Source organism: Gymnodraco acuticeps, unplaced genomic scaffold (assembly GCF_902827175.1).
Source record: "Gymnodraco acuticeps unplaced genomic scaffold, fGymAcu1.1, whole genome shotgun sequence".
Taxonomy (NCBI): domain Eukaryota; kingdom Metazoa; phylum Chordata; class Actinopteri; order Perciformes; family Bathydraconidae; genus Gymnodraco; species Gymnodraco acuticeps.
This window is the reverse complement of record NW_022990871.1, coordinates 102,488-124,241: the sequence shown is the minus strand read 5'-3', so window position 1 is coordinate 124,241 and position 21,754 is coordinate 102,488. Positions and strand designations below refer to the sequence as shown.

Sequence of the window (21,754 nt, the reverse complement as noted above, 5' to 3'; positions counted from 1 at the left end):
TGTTTCCAAATGTGACCCACCTGTCATTATATAATAAGACCAACCCTTCACTGGATACAAGACGCTATTTTTAAATTCACATCCTTCCCGAGCCAATTTATGAGCCTTTGGAGAGTTTTAAAATAGAATCACATATACTGCATGTTTACTGTATTTGAAGTGCTTTCTCCTGATGTATTCAATGCTCTCTACATAAATGCCAAGCTATCATGCTCATTTTCAGGTTCACATTACTATGTAGTGTCTCTACATGTCTCCATGCTTTAATGTTCAAAAAGCTCTTTATTGTTCTCATACTGCCTGTGCTGCAGCACCTCTTTTCACCCTCTGTCTGAAACCAGAGCCTAGTCTGCTCTGATTGGTTAGCTGGCCGGCTCTGTTGTGATTGGTCAACCGCTTAGAGATGTCCCGCCTCTTAGCCTATCACGTACAATGTGTTGGAGCGCGAGTGATCAATAGTGATATCACTATGTTTCAAATGAGTCTAATTGAGGCGTTTTAGGCAGGGGGAGGGGGGATCTTGTGGGAGAGAAACAGAGATTTTAGCCTTTGCAGACCATTGACATGCACAAAAACCAATATAACACACTACAGGAAAGGGAACACCCCAACAATCCTAATATAACCTCTTGAAATGTTTCTCTCCATCAGACTCATGACTCAGCGCTCATTAACCCGACGCCCTCTGACCTCCATGTGGAGATGGACGACACTCAGACAGCAGCCCGAGTTCCTCACACTGCAGGCGGGTCAGAGACCTCCAGAGAGACCCCTGAAGAGGAGGAGGAGCAGCAGCAGGAGGTCCCGGTCAGAGAGAACGTAGTCTCCGAGGTGGAGATCCCCAACGTGGGCCGGATCATGGTGAGAGCCGACGCTGACGGATACAACGAGGAGGTGAGGACATGTAGTCATGTTTTCCTATTTGTTTATTCCACACAGTTATTTGAAAACAAAACATGTACACTTATACTAGTTGTTTTTTGGTTTTGTTTTATAGCGCATGTTGGAAAGGAGCAGGGAGAAGAACATGCCCCTTAATGAGTAGCTAATACTACTGTACATCGAAAACGCTTCAAGTTAGTCCCCCAAATATAAATAAATCTGGTTTAAAATTGAGGTTGAAACAATAAAATAACATACTTTACGATATATATTAAAGGGGACCTATGATGCAAAATGCACTTTTTGATGTCCTTTATACATAAACATGTGTCCCCGGTGCGTCGGGGAACTCACGCAGCGTCAGAAAATAAAACCCTCTCTCTTTTCCTCCGTACCCAAATCTCTAAAAACGGGGAACAACGGAGCTGATCCAGATTTGCGTCCGATATGACGTAATATCTGAAATGTGGACCCACGGCCCAATCAGAAACGTTGCTATCAGAAACAATGCCCGACTGTTTTGGACGTAATATGGTTGGTGTTTACATTAGCATCGCTAACACTCAGAGCTAACCTGTACTGGAGAGCATGTGTGTGAAGAAGCAGGAAGTAAAAAGGAACTCACCTTGTGGTATAACCGGCAAGAGAGAAAGCCTTTGAGCTCCAAACTGTTTCAGAGAGAATCCTTGATAATCCATGATATGGCGTTTCATCACGGCAGCATTTAGTTTAGACAGTAGCTGCCGGGTCCCGCATGAGCTCAGACCCCTCCTCTTTTCTTTTTTTAAAGCTTTATACCCGAATCAGCACTTTTGAAACAGGAAGTGAAATAGAGGGATATGAGGCATGGCTAGAATGGGTGATCTGTTTGGTATTTTGAGCAAAATACTTCATAAACATGTGTTTTATATATTTTATATCCGAGACCTATGCTATTACCTAAAAATAGCATGATAGGTGACCTTTAAATCAGATTCATTATTGGCAAGTAACTAAGAACATTTAATCAATTACTGTAATTAAGGTACATTTTGAGGTACTTTACTTGAGTACTTTCCTTTTATGCTACTCTACTTCTACTTGACTACATTCGAGAGAGAAATATTGATTTACTCCATTACATTTATTTAACAAAAGGTTCATATTATCAATATCTTAATGAATAACTTTTATGACTTCTTATTCTGCCATGTATTATAATAAAAATCCGCAATAATACATTAAATGAATTAGTTGATTTATGTGTTTTATTAATATCAGGAACTCGCACTAACTTACGATGTTAAATACATGTAAACAAGAACAAAGTATTTGCCTCTCAAATACTTGAGTGCCTCATAGTATATTTATTTGTATGAACTTTTTGCATTACACATCGACTATCAGAGTTTGATTTTAAATATATCTTTTTAAACCAGTATGTAGTAATGGATGTTTGCACGTACATCATTATCAGCTGGTGTTTTATTTACTCTTTGACTTCCAGATGATGCTGACTCCGGCGATGCAGGGCGTGATTTTAGCGATCGCCAAGGCCCGGCAGATCTTCGATATGGAAGGCCCTGAGGCCGGACTCATCAAGGTGCGCTCTGATATTATTATTATATCTGATTCTGAAGGATGCACGTAATATATAGACTCTAAATCTTTTAAGGATTTCATTTTCTGAAAAGGACTTCTGCCAGCAAACATAAAGTATTGATATTTAACCTTAAATTCAGGAGTTACATTTTCTCTCATTCTCAATCTATTTTTTTACATATTTATTAAAATAAAAGGCAATTAAGGTCAAAGTTGTATGTACTTCCATGTACTATTTTCACTTTAAGCTATTATATACTTTTTTCCCACTACAATTACAATTACTTAACAGCTTTTATTACTAGGTACTTTAAGATTTAGTTTGTTATTCTAAAATATAAATTAGCCAATAAATGAATTGCCATATTAACACATTTAAATAATGTTGTAATTTTGTTAATTATAATAATATATAAGAAAAACAATATATCATATTATAATATATAGAGAAAATACATATAATAAATGGAAAATATTATATATATATAAAAAAAGGAATTACATAATATAATATATGAAAAAAATAACCTAATTTATAATAATATTTAGAAAAAAACATAAATCTGTGAAAACAATTCTGCATTGGGAACTTTTACAGTTAAACCTTAAATATATTTGGATTTTAACTCTTAACAATGTAGTATTAGTAGTTTAATTAAGTAAAGGATGTCTCTCAGTCGCTGTGAGGTCAAATAAACCCATCCATCCAACCCATGTTTCCCACCATAGTGTCATATTTAGATACAATTAAAGGTCACCTATTATGCAAAATCCACTTCTCCATGTCTCTTCTACATCAACATGTGTCCCCTCTTCTTCATGTCTTTTCTACATCAACATGTGTCCCCTCTTCTTCCTGTCTCTTCTACATCAACATGTGTCCCCTCTTCTTCATGTCTCTTCTACATCAACACGTGTCCCCTCTTCTTCATGTCTCTTCTACATCAACATGTGTCCCCTCTTCTTCATGTCTCTTCTACATCAACATGTGTCCCCTCTTCTCCATGTCTCTTCTACATCAACATGTGTCCCCTCTTCTTCATGTCTCTTCTACATCAACATGTGTCCCCTCTTCTTCACGTCTCTTCTACATCAACATGTGTCCCCTCTTCTTCATGTCTCTTCTACATCAACATGTGCCCCCTCTTCTTCATGTCTCTTCTACATCAACATGTGTCCCCTCTTCTTCATGTCTCTTCTACATCAACATGTGTCCCCTCTTCTTCATGTCTCTTCTACATCAACATGTGTCCCCTCTTCTTCATGTCTCTTCTACATCAACATGTGTCCCCTCTTCTTCATGTCTCTTCTACATCAACATGTGTCCCCTCTTCTTCATGTCTCTTCTACATCAACATGTGTCCCCTCTTCTTCACGTCTCTTCTACATCAACATGTGTCCCCTCTTCTTCATGTCTCTTCTACATCAACATGTGTCCCCTCTTCTTCATGTCTCTTCTACATCAACATGTGTCCCCTCTTCTTCATGTCTCTTCTACATCAACATGTGTCCCCTCTTCTGCATGTCTCTTCTACATCAACATGTGTCCCCTCTTCTTCATGTCTCTTCTACATCAACATGTGTCCCCTCTTCTTCATGTCTCTTCTACATCAACATGTGTCCCCTCTTCTTCATGTCTCTTCTACATCAACATGTGTCCCCCTCTTCTTCATGTCTCTTCTACATCAACATGTGTCCCCTCTTCTGCATGTCTCTTCTACATCAACATGTGTCCCCTCTTCTTCATGTCTCTTCTACATCAACATGTGTCCCCTCTTCTTCATGTCTCTTCTACATCAACATGTGTCCCCTCTTCTTCATGTCTCTTCTACATCAACATGTGTCCCCTCTTCCTCATGTCTCTTCTACATCAACATGTGTCCCCTCTTCTTCATGTCTCTTCTACATCAACATGTGTCCCCTCTTCTTCATGTCTCTTCTACATCAACATGTGTCCCCTCTTCTTCATGTCTCTTCTACATCAACATGTGTCCCCTCTTCTTCCTGTCTCTTCTACATCAACATGTGTCCCCTCTTCTTCCTGTCTCTTCTACATCAACATGTGTCCCCTCTTCTTCATGTCTCTTCTACATCAACATGTGTCCCCTCTTCTTCCTGTCTCTTCTACATCAACATGTGTCCCCTCTTCTTCCTGTCTCTTCTACATCAACATGTGTCCCCTCTTCTTCATGTCTCTTCTACATCAACATGTGTCCCCTCTTCTTCATGTCTCTTCTACATCAACATGTGTCCCCTCTTCTTCATGTCTCTTCTACATCAACATGTGTCCCCTCTTCTTCATGTCTCTTCTACATCAACATGTGTCCCCTCTTCTTCATGTCTCTTCTACACCAACATGTGTCCCCTCTGTGGAAAGAGACTCTGAAAGTTTCAGGAACAAAGATTCTCTCTCTTTTTTTCCTGATCCATTTCTATAAAAACCTGTCTGAAATGAGCTGATCAGATTTTGCCCCCCCCCCTCTGCTCCTCAGGCTTTCCACGAGGAGTACTCCCGGCTGTTCGAGCTCTCCCAGGAGGAGACGACCCCCTCGGAGGACGTGCGCCTGCAGCACTCTCTGGTCTACTTCTTCCAGAACAAAGCGCCAAACCGCATCATCGAGAGGACGCTGCTGGAGCAGTTCACCGACCGCAACCTGAGCTTCGACGAGAGGTACGGCCACGAATAACATCAGAGGAAAAGATCCCTGTTGAATCTCAGATATCTGTCTTTTGAAAACAAGTTTATTATCGCAGCACGTTTCAACACAAGGCAATTAGACGTGCTATACAACAAACATTATAAGCATTTAGACAACTGCAAGTATTTGAGGTATTTACTGACATTCTATACTTATATTACACAACTATTCGAAGGGCTTTTATAATACTTTTTTACTTTTTACAGCTTTAGTTACTGTAACAGTACAAATGTTTTGCATAAAAAGAGTTTAATGAATATAAATAATTAAACGAGCCAACAGCTTAATCGGTTAATCAACTATTCAGTAGTCATTTTTGTTATTCATTTTTTTCTTCCGCGAACCAAGTGACGTAACGACGACCCCTCCGTGGATTGCTCAATTTAGACCAATCCTCGGACTTAACGTAACGGCTCCGTGGACGCAACTTAACGGCTCCATGTCCATTTTGACCAATCCACGGAGGGGTCGTCGTTACGTGACTTGGTTTTTGGAAGAAAACAATTGAAAAAGAAAATGTCCAACGAGGCGTTCTGGGGCAGCACAGACAGGTCCTTTCTGTGTTATAGTTTTACTCGCTACAGGGTGTACTTTGAGGGTTTGTGACTGCAGACCGTCTACATGCAGAAAAACCTTCATAACACACAAGGGGAATAACCAGAAAAGCATGACATGGGCCCTTTTAAGTAAAGGATCTGATTACTCTGTCTACCTCTGCCTTAAAGGTCATGGGTGACAATACTCATGTTACTTTTTCATTTCAGGACTGTTATGTGTAATGGTGTATTTTAGGATCATGGTGTTACTTTAGAGCTACAATTATTAAAACTGTCAGATCTTGTTGAATTCCAAATTGCACAAATCATGTTTAAGGCCAAAAACGTTGAATTACCTGGAATATTCAGATATTGTTCAATGAAAGACAAGGGAATTATTATTTACGTGGTTCATTTATATTCACTAATGTTAGGGTGCGCACAACAAAGAGACGTGTTTGTGTTTGTGGGGTGAAGATCTGGAACAATGTGAGTGAGGAGCTAAAGGGATGTCCAAACATCAAACTATTCAAAAAGAGGTATAGAGACACAATTCTCACAAGGTACAGGGACTGCTAAACCATAACTGTTTATATTCTTGTTTTGTATTCTATGTATGAATTTGTGTATGTACATATGTGTGTATATATATATATATATATATATAGAGACCATTCTCCTAACTTGCCTGTATATATTATATGAATGATTATATAAATTATTCAAGAGTATAAGTATGTATACATTGATATTGTATGTTAACACATATTAAGATGTAAACAAAAAAATGTAAGAGAAGGGAGAAGGGGTCGGATTAAATAAGTGTAAACTTCTTCCGACCCCTTTTCGGATGTGTAATTAGCTAAAGCTTTGTTGTTTATTGATATCAGACAATGATACTACAGATTATTCAATTATTAATTACATTTTTCGTTTTGTTATTGCATTCATTTGTATAGTACTGTATCATGTTTGTATCACCTTTTGTTTCATTTGTATTTTCTTTGGTTTTACACGCTCGAAATAAATAAACTAAACTTCATCTGAATACTTCCTAGAGCATGGCTTTGACGCCCTCTAGTGTGCAGAGCAGAGACCTGCAGCTCACTGTTCCTGCATCAGTCCTTTAATCAATTAAGAAACATTAAAATCTTCTCCATGTGTCTGCAGAGCCATCAGCATCATGAGGGAAGCTCGAACCAAGCTGCGCCTCATCAAGCCCGAGGACATGGACATGGACGAGTACCTGGTGGGCTTTTAACACAATATTCAGGGTTACATGCTGTTCATTTTTGTTATATTTTCACTGGGTGTAGCGGCTCAATTTCCAATTCAGTTTGAGTCGCCGAGAGGCTAAGCTTGGCTATAAGCTGCGACACGTTTTCAAACAAAGTCCATACTGAAGTAAGATAGTTTGACGATTTTTCATAAACAAAATCAAAACACAATAACGAGACGGACAAAAACGGAAACAGAAAAAATGACAGCACAAGCTCACCCTCTGTCATCCGCACTCGACATGAAACAGAGGTCTGTACTAAGGCCCGTACTACGAAGCCGGATTTTCGCTTAGCGAGCTGACTTCAGGGAAAACTCTGGGTTTCCGGTCCTACGACGCTGGTTCACTTCTTAGTGGGCTAGATCTCCACGGTAACTTATGCTGAACGGCTAGCCTGCTCCGGATATTATAGTTCACTTTTCATTCAGGAACTATGACGCTGCTGTCAGTACGCTTCTCCATGTTTGTGATTGGTCACATGTTGCTAACCCCGCCCCTTTCATGTGAACGCGCACATAACTAGATGGGGCAAAGCTGGCTTGAGTTAACGAGTTGATAACCAGCGTCGTAGGATCGCTTAGCGAGAGCGCGTTTGTTTTGGATTGGGTAAACCGGGTAACTCAAACATATCCAGGTTATGTTGAACCGGCTTCGTCGTACAGGCCTCTGGTGACCTAAATACACAAAACACACCCATGTGACAATTACTGGAAGTGCTCAACAAACAAATAAAAGTGACGTAAACAAATAATACAAATAATGAACTCCGGCTAAGTAGCATTTGGCGCCGACACTGGATATTCACCTTGTTTAACGGTTTTATGTGTACATACAGCATCCTCATCGTTAACATGTAGACATCAATATTACAAGTAAGTTAGAGACGGATAATAATAATAATAATAATATATTAATTTTATATAGCGCTTTTCTGGACCCAAAGACGCTTTACATTTGGGAGGGGGGGTATACAAACAAAACAAAACAAAACAAAAAAACACAACAGAAAAGCAGTCAGGAGGAAGTTGATTAAGAGGGGGGGGGGCTATATAGATAAAGAGTTGAAAAGGTGGGTTTTGAGGCGGGACTGGAACAGGGTGAGGGACTCAGACTCACGGAGGTCTTGGGGGAGGGAGTTCCAGAGCTTCGGGGCTGCCACAGAGAAGGCTCTATCCCCGAAGCTCCGGAGTTTGGCCTTGGGGATTGAAAGCAAACCGGCTGAGGTGGATCTGAGGGACCGGGGTGGTTGGTAGAGGGTGAGGAGGTCAGTGAGGTAGGGGGGGGCCAGATGGTGGAGGGCTTTATAAGTGAGGACCAGGAGTTTGTAATTGATGCGGTGTGTAACGGGGAGCCAGTGGAGTTAATAATAATAGTTAAAAATGACATCAGATCCATGTTCTATATGACAATGATCTGAAAAGAGTAGTACTAATACCAATTAAACAACATTACAGAACACCAGACTCATTAAAAGGATAATACTGGTGGTATTGGATTTCTTTCTCATTGTCAACAAATCCCCAGCTCTTACGTAGACGATTCTGCTGTTGACTGTTGTTCGTCCCGTGTTTCGTTACAGCAGTGGCACGATGACTACCGGCTCTTCAGGACGGTGTTCGTCTACCTGCTGACCGGACTGGAGCACTACCAACACGGGAAGTACGTTTACAACAACCGGCATGTGTCAGATTAACAAAAAACTAAATACCACAGATTTATTTGAAATTGAACTAAAGGAAAAGTTGCAATCATCATTCTGCACATACAACATAATGAAGAATACATATGAGCGTGTATAAGGTTCGTACTCTTCTAGTGAGAAGGTTTTAACGATTCAAACTTAAGCAGGAATACAATTCTGAGCTTGAGATGATAACCTGAAGTGTTTCTCCCTTTTTAAATAATCTCAATGATTTGTTTACATCCCAAAAAGGTGTTTCTTACCAATCGTGGGACTACAGGTTTTTGTAAATAATGACATGTTTACTTAGGATTTGTTTGGCATCCACACAACAAAACACATCCATGCACAAGATTCTTAAACACTTTGATCGTTTTGCGACATACTTAAGCAGGAATACACTTGAGAGGATAACCTTAAGTGTTTCTCCCTTTAAAATATCTCTCAATAATCTCAATGATTTGTTTACATACACAAAAAGGTGTTTCTTACCAATCGTGGAACTGCAATTTTTGTGGAGAATTACATGTTTATACGGATTTTGTTGGCATCCACATACAAACATTCTTAACCACTGAATCTAAGTGAGATTTAATGTTCAACATGTGACTCCAGGTGTGACTCCAGGTGTGAGTCTCTCAGGTGTGAGTGTCTCAGGTGTGAGTGTCTCAGGTGTGAGTCTCTCAGGTGAGTGTCTCTCAGGTGTGAGTCTCTCAGGTGTGAGTCTCTCAGGTGTGTGTCTCTCAGGTGTGAGTGTCTCAGGTGTGAGTGTCTCAGGTGTGTGTCTCTCAGGTGAGTGTCTCTCAGGTGTGAGTCTCTCAGGTGTGAGTCTCTCAGGTGTGAGTCTCTCAGGTGTGTGTCTCTCAGGTGTGAGTGTCTCAGGTGTGAGTGTCTCAGGTGTGTGTATCTCAGGTGTGAGTCTCTCAGGTGTGAATCTCTCAGGTGTGAATCTCTCAGGTGTGTGTCTCTCAGGTGTGAGTGTCTCAGGTGTGTGTCTCTCAGGTGTGAGTCTCTCAGGTGTGAATCTCTCAGGTGTGTGTCTCTCAGGTGTGAGTGTCTCAGGTGTGAGTGTCTCAGGTGTGAGTCTCTCAGGTGTGTGTCTCTCAGGTGTGAGTCTCTCAGTTGTGAGTCTCTCAGGTGTGTGTCTCTCAGGTGTGTGTCTCTCAGGTGTGTGTCTCTCAGGTGTGAGTCTCTCAGGTGTGAATCTCTCAGGTGTGTGTCTCTCAGGTGTGTGTCTCTCAGGTGTGTGTCTCAGGTGTGAGTCTCTCAGGTGTGTGTCTCTCAGGTGTGAGTCTCTCAGGTGTGAGTCTCTCAGGTGTGTGTCTCTCAGGTGTGAGTCTCTCAGGTGTGAATCTCTCAGGTGTGAGTCTCTCAGGTGTGAGTCTCTCAGGTGTGAGTCTCTCAGGTGTGTGTCTCTCAGGTGTGAGTCTCTCAGGTGTGAATCTCAGGTGTGAATCTCAGGTGTGAATCTCTCAGGTGTGAGTGTCTCAGGTGTGAGTCTCTCAGGTGTGAGTGTCTCTCAGGTGTGAGTCTCTGAGGTGTGAGTCTCTGAGGTGTGAGTCTCTCAGGTGTGAGTCTCTCAGGTGTGAGTCTCTCAGGTGTGAGTCTCTCAGGTGTGAGTGTCTCAGGTGTGAGTGTCTCAGGTGTGAGTCTCTCAGGTGTGAGTCTCTCAGGTGTGTGTCTCTCAGGTGTGTGTCTCTCAGGTGTGTGGCTCAGGTGTGAGTCTCTCAGGTGTGAGTGTCTCAGGTGTGTCTCTCAGGTGTGAGTGTCTCAGGTGTGAGTGTCTCAGGTGTGAGTCTCTCAGGTGTGAGTGTCTCTCAGGTGTGTGTCTCTCAGGTGTGAGTCTCTGAGGTGTGAGTCTCTGAGGTGTGAGTCTCTCAGGTGTGAGTCTCTCAGGTGTGAGTCTCTCAGGTGTGTGTCTCTCAGGTGTGAGTCTCTCAGGTGTGAGTGTCTCAGGTGTGAGTGTCTCAGGTGTGAGTGTCTCAGGTGTGAGTCTCTCAGGTGTGAGTCTCTCAGGTGTGTGTCTCTCAGGTGTGAGTGTCTCAGGTGTGAGTCTCTGAGGTGTGAGTCTCTGAGGTGTGAGTCTCTCAGGTGTGAGTCTCTCAGGTGTGTGTCTCTCAGGTGTGTGTCTCTCAGGTGTGAGTCTCTCAGGTGTGAGTGTCTCAGGTGTGAGTGTCTCAGGTGTGAGTCTCTCAGGTGTGTGTCTCTCAGGTGTGAGTCTCTCAGATGTGAGTCTCTCAGGTGTGAGTGTCTCAGGTGTGTGTCTCAGGTGTGAGTCTCTCAGGTGTGAGTCTCTCAGGTGTGAGTCTCTCAGGTGTGTGTCTCAGGTGTATGGCTCAGGTGTGTCTCTCAGGTGTGAGTCTCTCAGGTGTGAGTCTCTCAGGTGTGTGTCTCTCAGGTGTGAGTCTCTCAGGTGTGTGTCTCTCAGGTGTGTGTCTCAGGTGTGAGTCTCTCAGGTGTGTGTCTCTCAGGTGTGAGTCTCTCAGGTGTGTGTCTCTCAGGTGTGAGTCTCTCAGGTGTGTGTCTCTCAGGTGTGAGTCTCTCAGGTGTGAGTCTCTCAGGTGTGTGTCTCTCAGGTGTGTCTCTCAGGTGTGTGTCTCTCAGGTGTGAGTCTCTCAGGTGTGAGTCTCTCAGGTGTGTGTCTCTCAGGTGTGAGTCTCTCAGGTGTGAGTCTCTCAGGTGTGTCTCTCAGGTGTGTGTCTCTCAGGTGTGAGTCTCTCAGGTGTGTGTCTCTCAGGTGTGTGTCTCTCAGGTGTGTGTCTCTCAGGTGTGAGTCTCTCAGGTGTGTGTCTCTCAGGTGTGTGTCTCTCAGGTGTGTGTCTCTCAGGTGTGAGTCTCTCAGGTGTGTGTCTCTCAGGTGTGAGTCTCTCAGGTGTGTGTCTCTCAGGTGTGAGTCTCTCAGGTGTGAGTCTCTCAGGTGTGAGTCTCTCAGGTGTGAGTCTCTCAGGTGTGAGTCTCTCAGGCGTGTGTCTCTCAGGTGTGAGTCTCTCAGGTGTGAGTCTCTCAGGTGTGTGTCTCTCAGGTGTGAGTCTCTCAGGTGTGAGTCTCTCAGGTGTGAGTCTCTCAGGTGTGTGTCTCTCAGGTGTGAGAGTCTCTCAGGTGTGAGTCTCTCAGGTGTTGTTTCTCTTGTTTTGTTAAACGCTGTTGTGTTTCTTCAGGATGCGAGAGGCTCTGATTTTCCTCACTCACGCCTACGAGACGAACAGCGCGCTGCTGAAGCACGGAGAGAGGCGGGGCTTAGAGAAATCTCTCATCTCCGTCTACAGGAGGAAATGTCTCACTGTGAGTAACACAGGCCGAGTGTGGATACAGAACTGAGCTCAATAGTAAAGCATACAAAAATAACAATTATAATTTGTTTAGATCTCTATCTGTGTTCATATATATATATATATCTGTGTTCATATATATATATGTATTTCTTGTTGGATATGTCGGAATGTAGGATTGCTTTTTATTTTTATTTTATTGTACCTGGTGCAATGACAATAAAGGAATTGTATTATATTTATAAATACTGTTTGGCAAAGTGAAAACCTCCTCTTCCTCTACCTCCTCATCATCTTCCTCCTCCTCTTCCTCCTCGTCCTCCTTCGATAAATAATTTGTTTGCAACTTATAATGTATGTATCTAATATCATATCCCAATGACTTGTCTATAGACTCTCCTTGCACTAATAACTATTTGTATCTGTTGTATTGTGTTGCACTGTGGGAGGAGCCTGTGACCTCAGATATGATATACTATAAGCTATGTACTGGTGATAATAAAAGCCTTGACTCTTGACATCTTGACCCCCTGCAGGTGTTGAATGACAGTGCGTCCCAGCTGTTCTGCAGCGGGGATCAGCACAGTGTGGAGGAGGGGGTTTCCATCATGGAGGAGGCTGTGATCCCCTGCCTTCACCTGATGAGTCGAGAGCAGAGTCCGACCCGAGAGGACCGGGACGCCATGGAGAGCATCCGGAGCCACTGGTGCTGCTGCCTGGGGAGAGACATGGAGGGTAGGAGGAGCGAATACTCAGTCATCAGAGAGGGCAAGAGTACACACATCCTTTACTCAAGTAGAAGTACAGATACTCGTGTTTAAAAATACTCTGGTGAAAGTAGAAGTACTGACTAAACTTCTTTACTCAAGTAAAAGTAAAGAGGCTTTGAAATGTACTTCAGTAAAAAGTACCCATAACTAGCAGCTGTTTTAAAGAGTACCTGACCTCCCTTTATATTAATAGAACAATAATGTCATTGTTAGCTAATGAATGTTTCCATGCTGAACAACGGCAACATGACAACGTTTCCATTGGTCCCTCTTCTTTAGAGAAGACCAGGAAATGATGGATACACGGATCGTGTTCAAATCAATAGGCACGCAATGACTCTAAAGAATAATGATCACGCATCAAACACACATTCAGACTAAAGGAACCAGCTGTTTGGAAAATGAGAGAAGTAGAAAGTACAGGTATTTGAGTTCAACATGTGAGAAGTAGAAAGTAAAGGTATTTGAGTTCAACATGTAAGAAGTAGAAAGTACAGGTATTTGAGTTCAACATGTAAGAAGTAGAAAGTACAGGTATTTGAGTTCAACATGTAAGAAGTAGAAAGTACAGGTATTTGAGTTCAACATGTAAGAAGTAGAAAGTACAGGTATTTGTGTTCAACATGTAAGAAGTAGAAAGTACAGGTATTTGGGTTCAACATGTAAGAATTAGAAAGTACAGGTATTTGTGTTCAACATGAGAGAAGTAGAAAGTACAGGTATTTGAGTTCAACATGTGAGAAGTAGAAAGTACAGGTATTTGTGTTCAACATGTAAGAAGTAGAAAGTACAGGTATTTGAGTTCAACATGTAAGAAGTAGAAAGTACAGGTATTTGAGTTCAACATGTAAGAAGTAGAAAGTACAGGTATTTGAGTTCAACATGTAAGAAGTAGAAAGTACAGGTATTTGAGTTCAACATGTAAGAAGTAGAAAGTACAGGTATTTGAGTTCAACATGTAAGAAGTAGAAAGTACAGGTATTTGAGTTCAACATGTAAGAAGTAGAAAGTACAGGTATTTGAGTTCAACATGTAAGAAGTAGAAAGTACAGGTATTTGGGTTCAACATGTAAGAAGTAGAAAGTACAGGTATTTGTGTTCAACATGTAAGAAGTAGAAAGTACAGGTATTTGGGTTCAACATGTAAGAAGTAGAAAGTACAGGTATTTGAGTTCAACATGTAAGAAGTAGAAAGTACAGGTATTTGGGTTCAACATGTAAGAAGTAGAAAGTACAGGTATTTGTGTTCAAAATGTAAGAAGTAGAAAGTACAGGTATTTGTGTTCAACATGTAAGAAGTAGAAAGTACAGGTATTTGAGTTCAACATGTAAGAAGTAGAAAGTACAGGTATTTGAGTTCAACATGTAAGAAGTAGAAAGTACAGGTATTTGGGTTCAACATGTAAGAAGTAGAAAGTACAGGTATTTGAGTTCAACATGTGAGAAGTAGAAAGTACAGGTATTTGAGTTCAACATGTAAGAAGTAGAAAGTACAGGTATTTGGGTTCAACATGTAAGAAGTAGAAAGTACAGGTATTTGTGTTCAAAATGTAAGAAGTAGAAAGTACAGGTATTTGTGTTCAACATGTAAGAAGTAGAAAGTACAGGTATTTGAGTTCAACATGTAAGAAGTAGAAAGTACAGGTATTTATGTTCAACATGTAAGAAGTAGAAAGTACATGTATTTGGGTTCAACATGTAAGAAGTAGAAAGTACAGGTATTTGGGTTCAACATGTAAGAAGTAGAAAGTACAGGTATTTGAGTTCAACATGTGAGAAGTAGAAAGTACAGGTATTTGTGTTCAACATGTAAGAAGTAGAAAGTACAGGTATTTGTGTTCAACATGTAAGAAGTAGAAAGTACAGGTATTTGTGTTCAACATGTAAGAAGTAGAAAGTACAGGTATTTGGGTTCAACATGTAAGAAGTAGAAAGTACAGGTATTTGAGTTCAACATGTGAGAAGTAGAAAGTACAGGTATTTGAGTTCAACATGTAAGAAATAGAAAGTACAGGTATTTGAGTTCAACATGTAAGAAGTAGAAAGTACAGGTATTTGAGTTCAACATGTAAGAAGTAGAAAGTACAGGTATTTGGGTTCAACATGTAAGAAGTAGAAAGTACAGGTATTTGAGTTCAACATGTAAGAAGTAGAAAGTACAGGTATTTGAGTTCAACATGTAAGAAGTAGAAAGTACAGGTATTTGAGTTCAACATGTAAGAAGTAGAAAGTACAGGTATTTGGGTTCAACATGTAAGAAGTAGAAAGTACAGGTATTTGAGTTCAACATGTAAGAAGTAGAAAGTACAGGTATTTGTGTTCAACATGTAAGAAGTAGAAAGTACAGGTATTTGTGTTCAACATGTAAGAAGTAGAAAGTACAGGTATTTGTGTTCAACATGTAAGAAGTAGAAAGCACAGGTATTTGGGTTCAACATGTAAGAAGTAGAAAGTACAGGTATTTGAGTTCAACATGTGAGAAGTAGAAAGTACAGGTATTTGAGTTCAACATGTAAGAAATAGAAAGTACAGGTATTTGAGTTCAACATGTAAGAAGTAGAAAGTACAGGTATTTGAGTTCAACATGTAAGAAGTAGAAAGTACAGGTATTTGGGTTCAACATGTAAGAAGTAGAAAGTACAGGTATTTGAGTTCAACATGTAAGAAATAGAAAGTACAGGTATTTGAGTTCAACATGTAAGAAGTAGAAAGTACAGGTATTTGAGTTCAACATGTGAGAAGTAGAAAGTACAGGTATTTGAGTTCAACATGTAAGAAATAGAAAGTACAGGTATTTGAGTTCAACATGTAAGAAGTAGAAAGTACAGGTATTTGAGTTCAACATGTAAGAAGTAGAAAGTACAGGTATTTGGGTTCAACATGTAAGAAGTAGAAAGTACAGGTATTTGAGTTCAACATGTAAGAAGTAGAAAGTACAGGTATTTGAGTTCAACATGTAAGAAGTAGAAAGTACAGGTATTTGAGTTCAACATGTAAGAAGTAGAAAGTACAGGTATTTGGGTTCAACATGTAAGAAGTAGAAAGTACAGGTATTTGAGTTCAACATGTAAGAAGTAGAAAGTACAGGTATTTGTGTTCAACATGTAAGAAGTAGAAAGTACAGGTATTTGGGTTCAACATGTAAGAAGTAGAAAGTACAGGTATTTGAGTTCAACATGTGAGAAGTAGAAAGTACAGGTATTTGAGTTCAACATGTAAGAAGTCAAAGTAAAAAGTCGTAAAAAAAAAGTAAAGTAGTGGAGTAAAGTACTGATACCAGAAACATGTACTTAAAGAGCCTGTGACAGCATCCCAACAACTGTTGTGCAATGAAATATTGGGCTACTAGTAATCTTGAACCGTCAGTTTAAAAAAGAAGGTGCGATACCGTTCCGTTAAATATCAATAATTTCGAACATCGCGGGGAAATTCCTTCGACTCATTTTGAAGTTTTGGGGGAAGCCAGAAGTGACGTCAATGCGGGAATGCTTCACTGTGCGGCGAGAGAGCCAAACAAAGTGTGTTGTCATGCGTAGAAATTGTGAATTACTGAGTTTAGGCACGTTAATAACGTTTTAATGAAGTTGACTACAGTATATTCATATTTTCAGTGCTTTCATGTCAATTCGGTGAACACAAACAGAAATGATCGTGGTGAAGATGATGATTAAATTAGGATTAAAAATCGGTAGTGAGAGCTGCTGAATTTCCTCCCGTAGGATGTGATATAAAAACAAATCGATTATTTTTGTAGTTGTAAACTCAAGTGGATGAAACTACATTTATTAGTGCTTTCATGTCAATTCGGCGAACATATGATACATTGCATGATCGTGAGAATGATGATTAAAAATCGTTTGTTTGTGCCGGTCTGCATTTCCTGATGAGAAAACCACCCGATGCTTTTTGTAGTTGTAGCCTACACCAACATGGATTAAACGTGTGGTTTTTTTTACCACAATGTTGGGGAAATTAATGGATAAAATGCACGGATTATTATTATTATTATTCCCACTCCGATCGGGACACCAGGGGGGTATACTACGAAGCAGGATTTTCGCTTAGCCGCTAAATTCAGGGAAAACTCCGGCTTTCCGGTCCTACGAAGCTGGTTCTCTTTTTAGCAGGCTAGATCTCCATGGTAACTTATGCTGAGCGGCTAACCTGGTCGGGACCAGGTTAGGTTGCAGGCTAAGAGCTCAACTCAGTGAAAGCACCGCCTGCTGACCAATCAGAGCTCAGTGTGCGGAGTTTAAAGCGATCAAGTCATATTACAGGAGAAAGGAAATACAGAAAAGCTGCCATTGCAGGAAAGACGGTCGGCAAAAATCACCGACTGTGTGAACGTGAACATTAATAGAATATCAGCTCCATCTTCAGAGCAATCTGACTATTATAACATTAGCGTTAAGAAAGCTTACTTAAATATCTGCCACAACATAAGTACACTGAGTGCAGACGATGTGTCCCATTATCTTTCATATCACATCATATCACTTCATAATGTATCATATCTCCTTATCTGAGTCAGCTGAGCCGTATCTGGCCGTGCAACACTCAGTGTCACATACTGTATGCAGAAGTATTATTTTAAGCAACACATTAAGTTGACGAAACACTCGAGACAAATGTAATTAAAGTCAGATCGTGTTTTAGACGGGGCAGTGATATCATAAACCTGTTAATGTACGCATTCAAACACTTGTTCTGTTGCCAGCTGTATTCACCTTGCAGGTGCAGCTCTGTGGCTTTGATCCTGGATCAAGTGTTTAAGTCATGGATGTTTAAAGTTTAACTTCTTCATATTTGACTAGTATTAAAGTTCACTTTTCATTCAGGAAGTATGACGCTGCGCTGTCAGTGCGCTTCTCCATGTTTCTGATTGGTCAAATGCTCCAAATACCACCCCTTTCATGTGAACGCGCACCTAACTAGATAGGACACGGCTGGCTTGAGCGATCCACTTGATAACCAGCGTCGTAGTACAGTTTAGCGAGAGCGCGTATGTTTTGGATTAGGCCAACCGGCTAACTCAAACATATCCAGGTTAGGTTGAACCAACTTCGTAGTATAGGCCCCAGGTCCACCGTTTCCCCGCAGCGAGGCTCCCCCCGTTGACAGTTTACCTGGGCTGGGTGCAGTGGCGGACTGGCCATCGGGACGAATCCCGATGGGCCGGTACTGAAGTGGGCCGGTCGGATAAATCACTAGCACATCCCCCATAGGCGGCGCGTGAGGCTCAGGTTTGGGAAGGCTAAATAACTTTTTTTACCTGACGCTGCCCGCCTCCGGCGTTTATAGAAAAGAGATCAACTCAGTGTGCGGAGTTTAAATCTCTCAAGTCATATTACAGGATAAAGGAAATACAGTTTAAACTGCCGTATGCAGAGAAGACGCCGACGTGTCGCACTTATCATTCATATTACATCATCAATCAGATCATATAATGTATCATATATTTCCTTATCTGAGTCAGCTTCTCCAGCCGTATCTGGCCGTGCGACACTTACAGTGTCACATACTGTATGCAGAAGAGAAGTATTATTTTAAGCAACACATTATGTTGACGAAACACTCGAGTCAAATATAATTAAAGTCAGATCCACTCGTGTCTTAGACGTGAACGCGCTCTCAGCTGGAGAGAGAAACCCTGGCTTGATTTACCGAGTTGATAACCAGCGTCGTAGGACCGCTTAGCGAGATCTCGTTTGTTAGTTTGTTGTTGTTAGTTAGTTTGTTACTCAAACATATCCAGGGTCTGTTGAACTGGCTTCGTAGTACAGGGCACAGGTGGCTAGCAGCGCTAATGTCAAAGACACAGACATTGCATTATATTTGTATTTTACCAGGATGCAGTGACACAAATATTTACATATTTACATTTACTATCTACAGCACCCGCCGCCCCTGACATCCCCCACTCCCCCTGTTGACAATTTACTAGCGGTACCGAAGTGGGCCGGTCGAGAGTCCCGGGATGATTTTTAGTCCCACTGGCTACATGACCGTATGATCGCCCATATTGACGCACCTAATTCCTAAACTTCTAACAGATACAACATAAACCGATCCTTCAGCCTCATATGAGCTCTCAGACACGTTCAAAATTAAACTGTCATCGCTGTCTGAGCTTGCTGCTGTGTGCACCATCGGGCGTTTACATGCAGCTGCTGGGATCCTGAACGGTGCAGCTGGAGCGCTGTGCCCGCAATGACGTCACACATAATTTGGCGGGACTTGAAGAATCCCCGAGCAGATCCAGGAAATGGTCAACATTGAAGGGCAGATTAATGGTTATCAAAGTACAAATATCCAAAATCAGTTCAGTAACGGTTTTCAAGGGGACAATATTTACTCAAATTGATGGGTTTGGATGATGGGGGAAACTCGTGTCACAGGCTCTTTAAGTACAGTAACGAAGTATTTGTACTTCGCTACTTCCCACCTCTGATAATAATGCGTTTTACTTTTAGAGCGCTTTTCTTGAAACTCAAAGACACAAAACATCATTAGAATAACACACTTAAAACACAACATTAATGACGGATTAAAATTAAAAATCACTTTGATTTGTACAACAAAGTTTGCACATGTGATCTATTTTTAGCTCAAAATGGAACTATATCAACTAATGTGATTTATATAGCGCTTTTCCTGGTGCTCAAAGCGCTAGATAATCCCTCTTTACCTGTGCTGCTCTTCCTGTTTTCAGACTCCTTGCAGGAGAAGCTGGGGGAGTTTCTGCCCCGGGTTCTGGACGGTTCTGCTGAGAGGATCGTTCTCAAAGACCCCCCCAAAGTCCCGGTGACGGCGGCCCACGACCTGTGCAGCCGCCTGGCCGCCGTCATGGAGTCTCTGCACAAAACCTCCGTCGTCAGCGTTAAGTAAAACCCTCAATTCATCCCCAAATAAAAACTCCTTTAATCGAGGGTCCGACCGTTGTATCTGCTGGTTTAGCACGGCTAGCTGTAAGCTCCAGTGGTGGAAAGTAATGGTACACATGTGGGTTACTTTTATATATTTATTTTCTTCTTGTGGCACTTTATACTTGTACTACACTACATCCAAGAAGTGGATGGTACGTTTTAGTCCACTGCATAAATTACGCTGCTTATATTACTTTAATTTTAAGTTACGAAACATACAAAGAACTTTTAAAAATATATATATATGTTTTGATGTTGATTAAACTGTCCAGCATTGTGTTTAAATACACCCAGAAACACTAGCAATTCACAAACATTTCATATTTCATTTTGATCAAATGTGAGGATTTACCAGATTATTCAAATTAAGTAATTTAAGAATTTTGACTGTCTTTCTGTAATGAGTACTTTTACTTCACACACTTAGAGTACATTTTCCTGACGCTATAATACTTCTACTTAAGTAACATTCTCAATGTGGTACTTTTACTTGTAGTGGAGTATTAGTACTTTTACTTAAGTAATGGATTAGAATACTTCTTCCACCACTGATAGGCTCTCTTGTATGGGATAGATAGGGCCTGTTGAAATACACAAACAGAAGTCCTTAAAGCAGCAGCAAGTTTTGCAAAAGTAGTACACTATCATGGCGAAGAACTGGTGAAAGTATGTATTCGTTTTTAAATACTGGCACTGAACTGAGTAGGAAGTGAGTGGATTGGTAGGATTTGTTGTTGTGTTGCTAAGCAGTGTGAACGCACATTAAGGCCTTTAGACAGGGGTAAAAGAAACACTAGTTTATTACTGCACGGTAACAGATGCTTTTATAATTAAATCTATGTTTTATATAACGTTACCAGGACATTTTAGGTGAAACTAGAAAGAAACATATCCACAGATCTATAATGCATAAGAAAATGATGGAAGTGTATCTGTGCACTAGAGCTACTGGACCTTTGTTGTTAACCATGTAAAGCCTTTGAGAGGAAACATATGGGACAAGAGAGGAAGTGCTTTCTGTCTGGTGTCACTTGTACTCTGTGATGATACTCAATAAATGTTTTAAATACTCTGTGTACACCTTTGTTATTATCTGTTAAAGTAGTGGGAGTTTGCTATGAAGATATCAGCTGTTATGAGCAATTACATTTTAGAAAATACATATAATGAACATTGGGGTACATTTTAGAACAAAATAATGTACCTTTTTCTCCTTGACATGTATGTAGGTATGTTCATTTGCACACAGTATATTGGTCATGGTAGCTCACTATTCTGAACGTATACATGTAAACACTGCTGCCATTGTCATCATCACAAGAACAGAAGGATGACCAACGCTATCCTCAGGATGTCATGTACACATTCGTAAGTTCTCTCTATTCTGCGTCCTCATGCAGAAATCCCGGGGTGCATGAAGAAAATGTTGTCTGAATAACTGAAATAAAATTGTGCAGCTGACCCATGATGTTGCATAGAAACATGCCCTTTTGGAGGCCTGTTTTGTGGATTAAACGTGTCCTAGTATCAAAGAAAACTGGATTAAATGTCTCCCATTGGTGCCTTTTCAGTGGAGATAATGCATAGAGTTCCCATAGGGATACCTAAGAGCAGAGGGAGGGGGATAAAGTGGACTCTAGCTGCCCTTCCAGTCCAGTGGAGAAAACCAGAGAAATAGCACAACATTAGCCACTTTTAGCTTAGCGGTAGTGACGTGAAGTCATGTGACCGTGCTGTAGTTCCTGTATAGCCTAACGTTAGCTTTTTACTTCAACAATCATGGTCTGAAAATAGCACCTTGAAACAAGCGTCTGATGTCTCTTATTACCATTATATATATTGTGTCCTCACCGGGTGAGGACAATACCTATTGACGCAGCAACCACTGTAAGTTATATTATTGTTTAATTAGACTTCTCCGTTTCATTTATTCTACTCTGTATAATTGTTCTGTAGTTATTGTAGCTAAAACGGCGCTTTTGAGAGATTTTAAATCTCAGATCTGCTCAAGCGAAACCTGCTACACAGGTCTCAGTAGGGGCACTCAAGCCTGCATTACAATATAGGCAGGGCCAGTCTACTGATTGCGTGAAGTACAACAGCGTGACTCAGTCATCTTTCAGCTAAAAAA

The 21,754-nt window shown here is 40.9% G+C and overlaps 1 protein-coding gene across 4 annotated transcripts in view; it reads left to right on the top strand.

The window, feature by feature from the left end:
- usp28 (ubiquitin specific peptidase 28) overlaps nucleotides 1-20,696 on the top strand; it is an 89,030-nt gene extending 68,334 nt beyond the window's left edge. For all 4 annotated transcript variants that reach the window (XM_034233352.1, XM_034233351.1, XM_034233350.1 and 1 more), the window contains exons 19-26: nucleotides 652-894; nucleotides 2,369-2,464; nucleotides 4,956-5,134; nucleotides 6,869-6,947; nucleotides 8,557-8,636; nucleotides 11,817-11,940; nucleotides 12,464-12,662; nucleotides 19,410-20,696. In XM_034233352.1, coding sequence (XP_034089243.1) covers nucleotides 652-894; nucleotides 2,369-2,464; nucleotides 4,956-5,134; nucleotides 6,869-6,947; nucleotides 8,557-8,636; nucleotides 11,817-11,940; nucleotides 12,464-12,662; nucleotides 19,410-19,585 — 1,176 coding nt within the window. In that variant the 3' untranslated portion in view covers nucleotides 19,586-20,696. The remainder of the gene's footprint in view (nucleotides 1-651; nucleotides 895-2,368; nucleotides 2,465-4,955; nucleotides 5,135-6,868; nucleotides 6,948-8,556; nucleotides 8,637-11,816; nucleotides 11,941-12,463; nucleotides 12,663-19,409) is intronic.
- The last annotated feature ends 1,058 nt before the right edge of the window (nucleotides 20,697-21,754 follow it).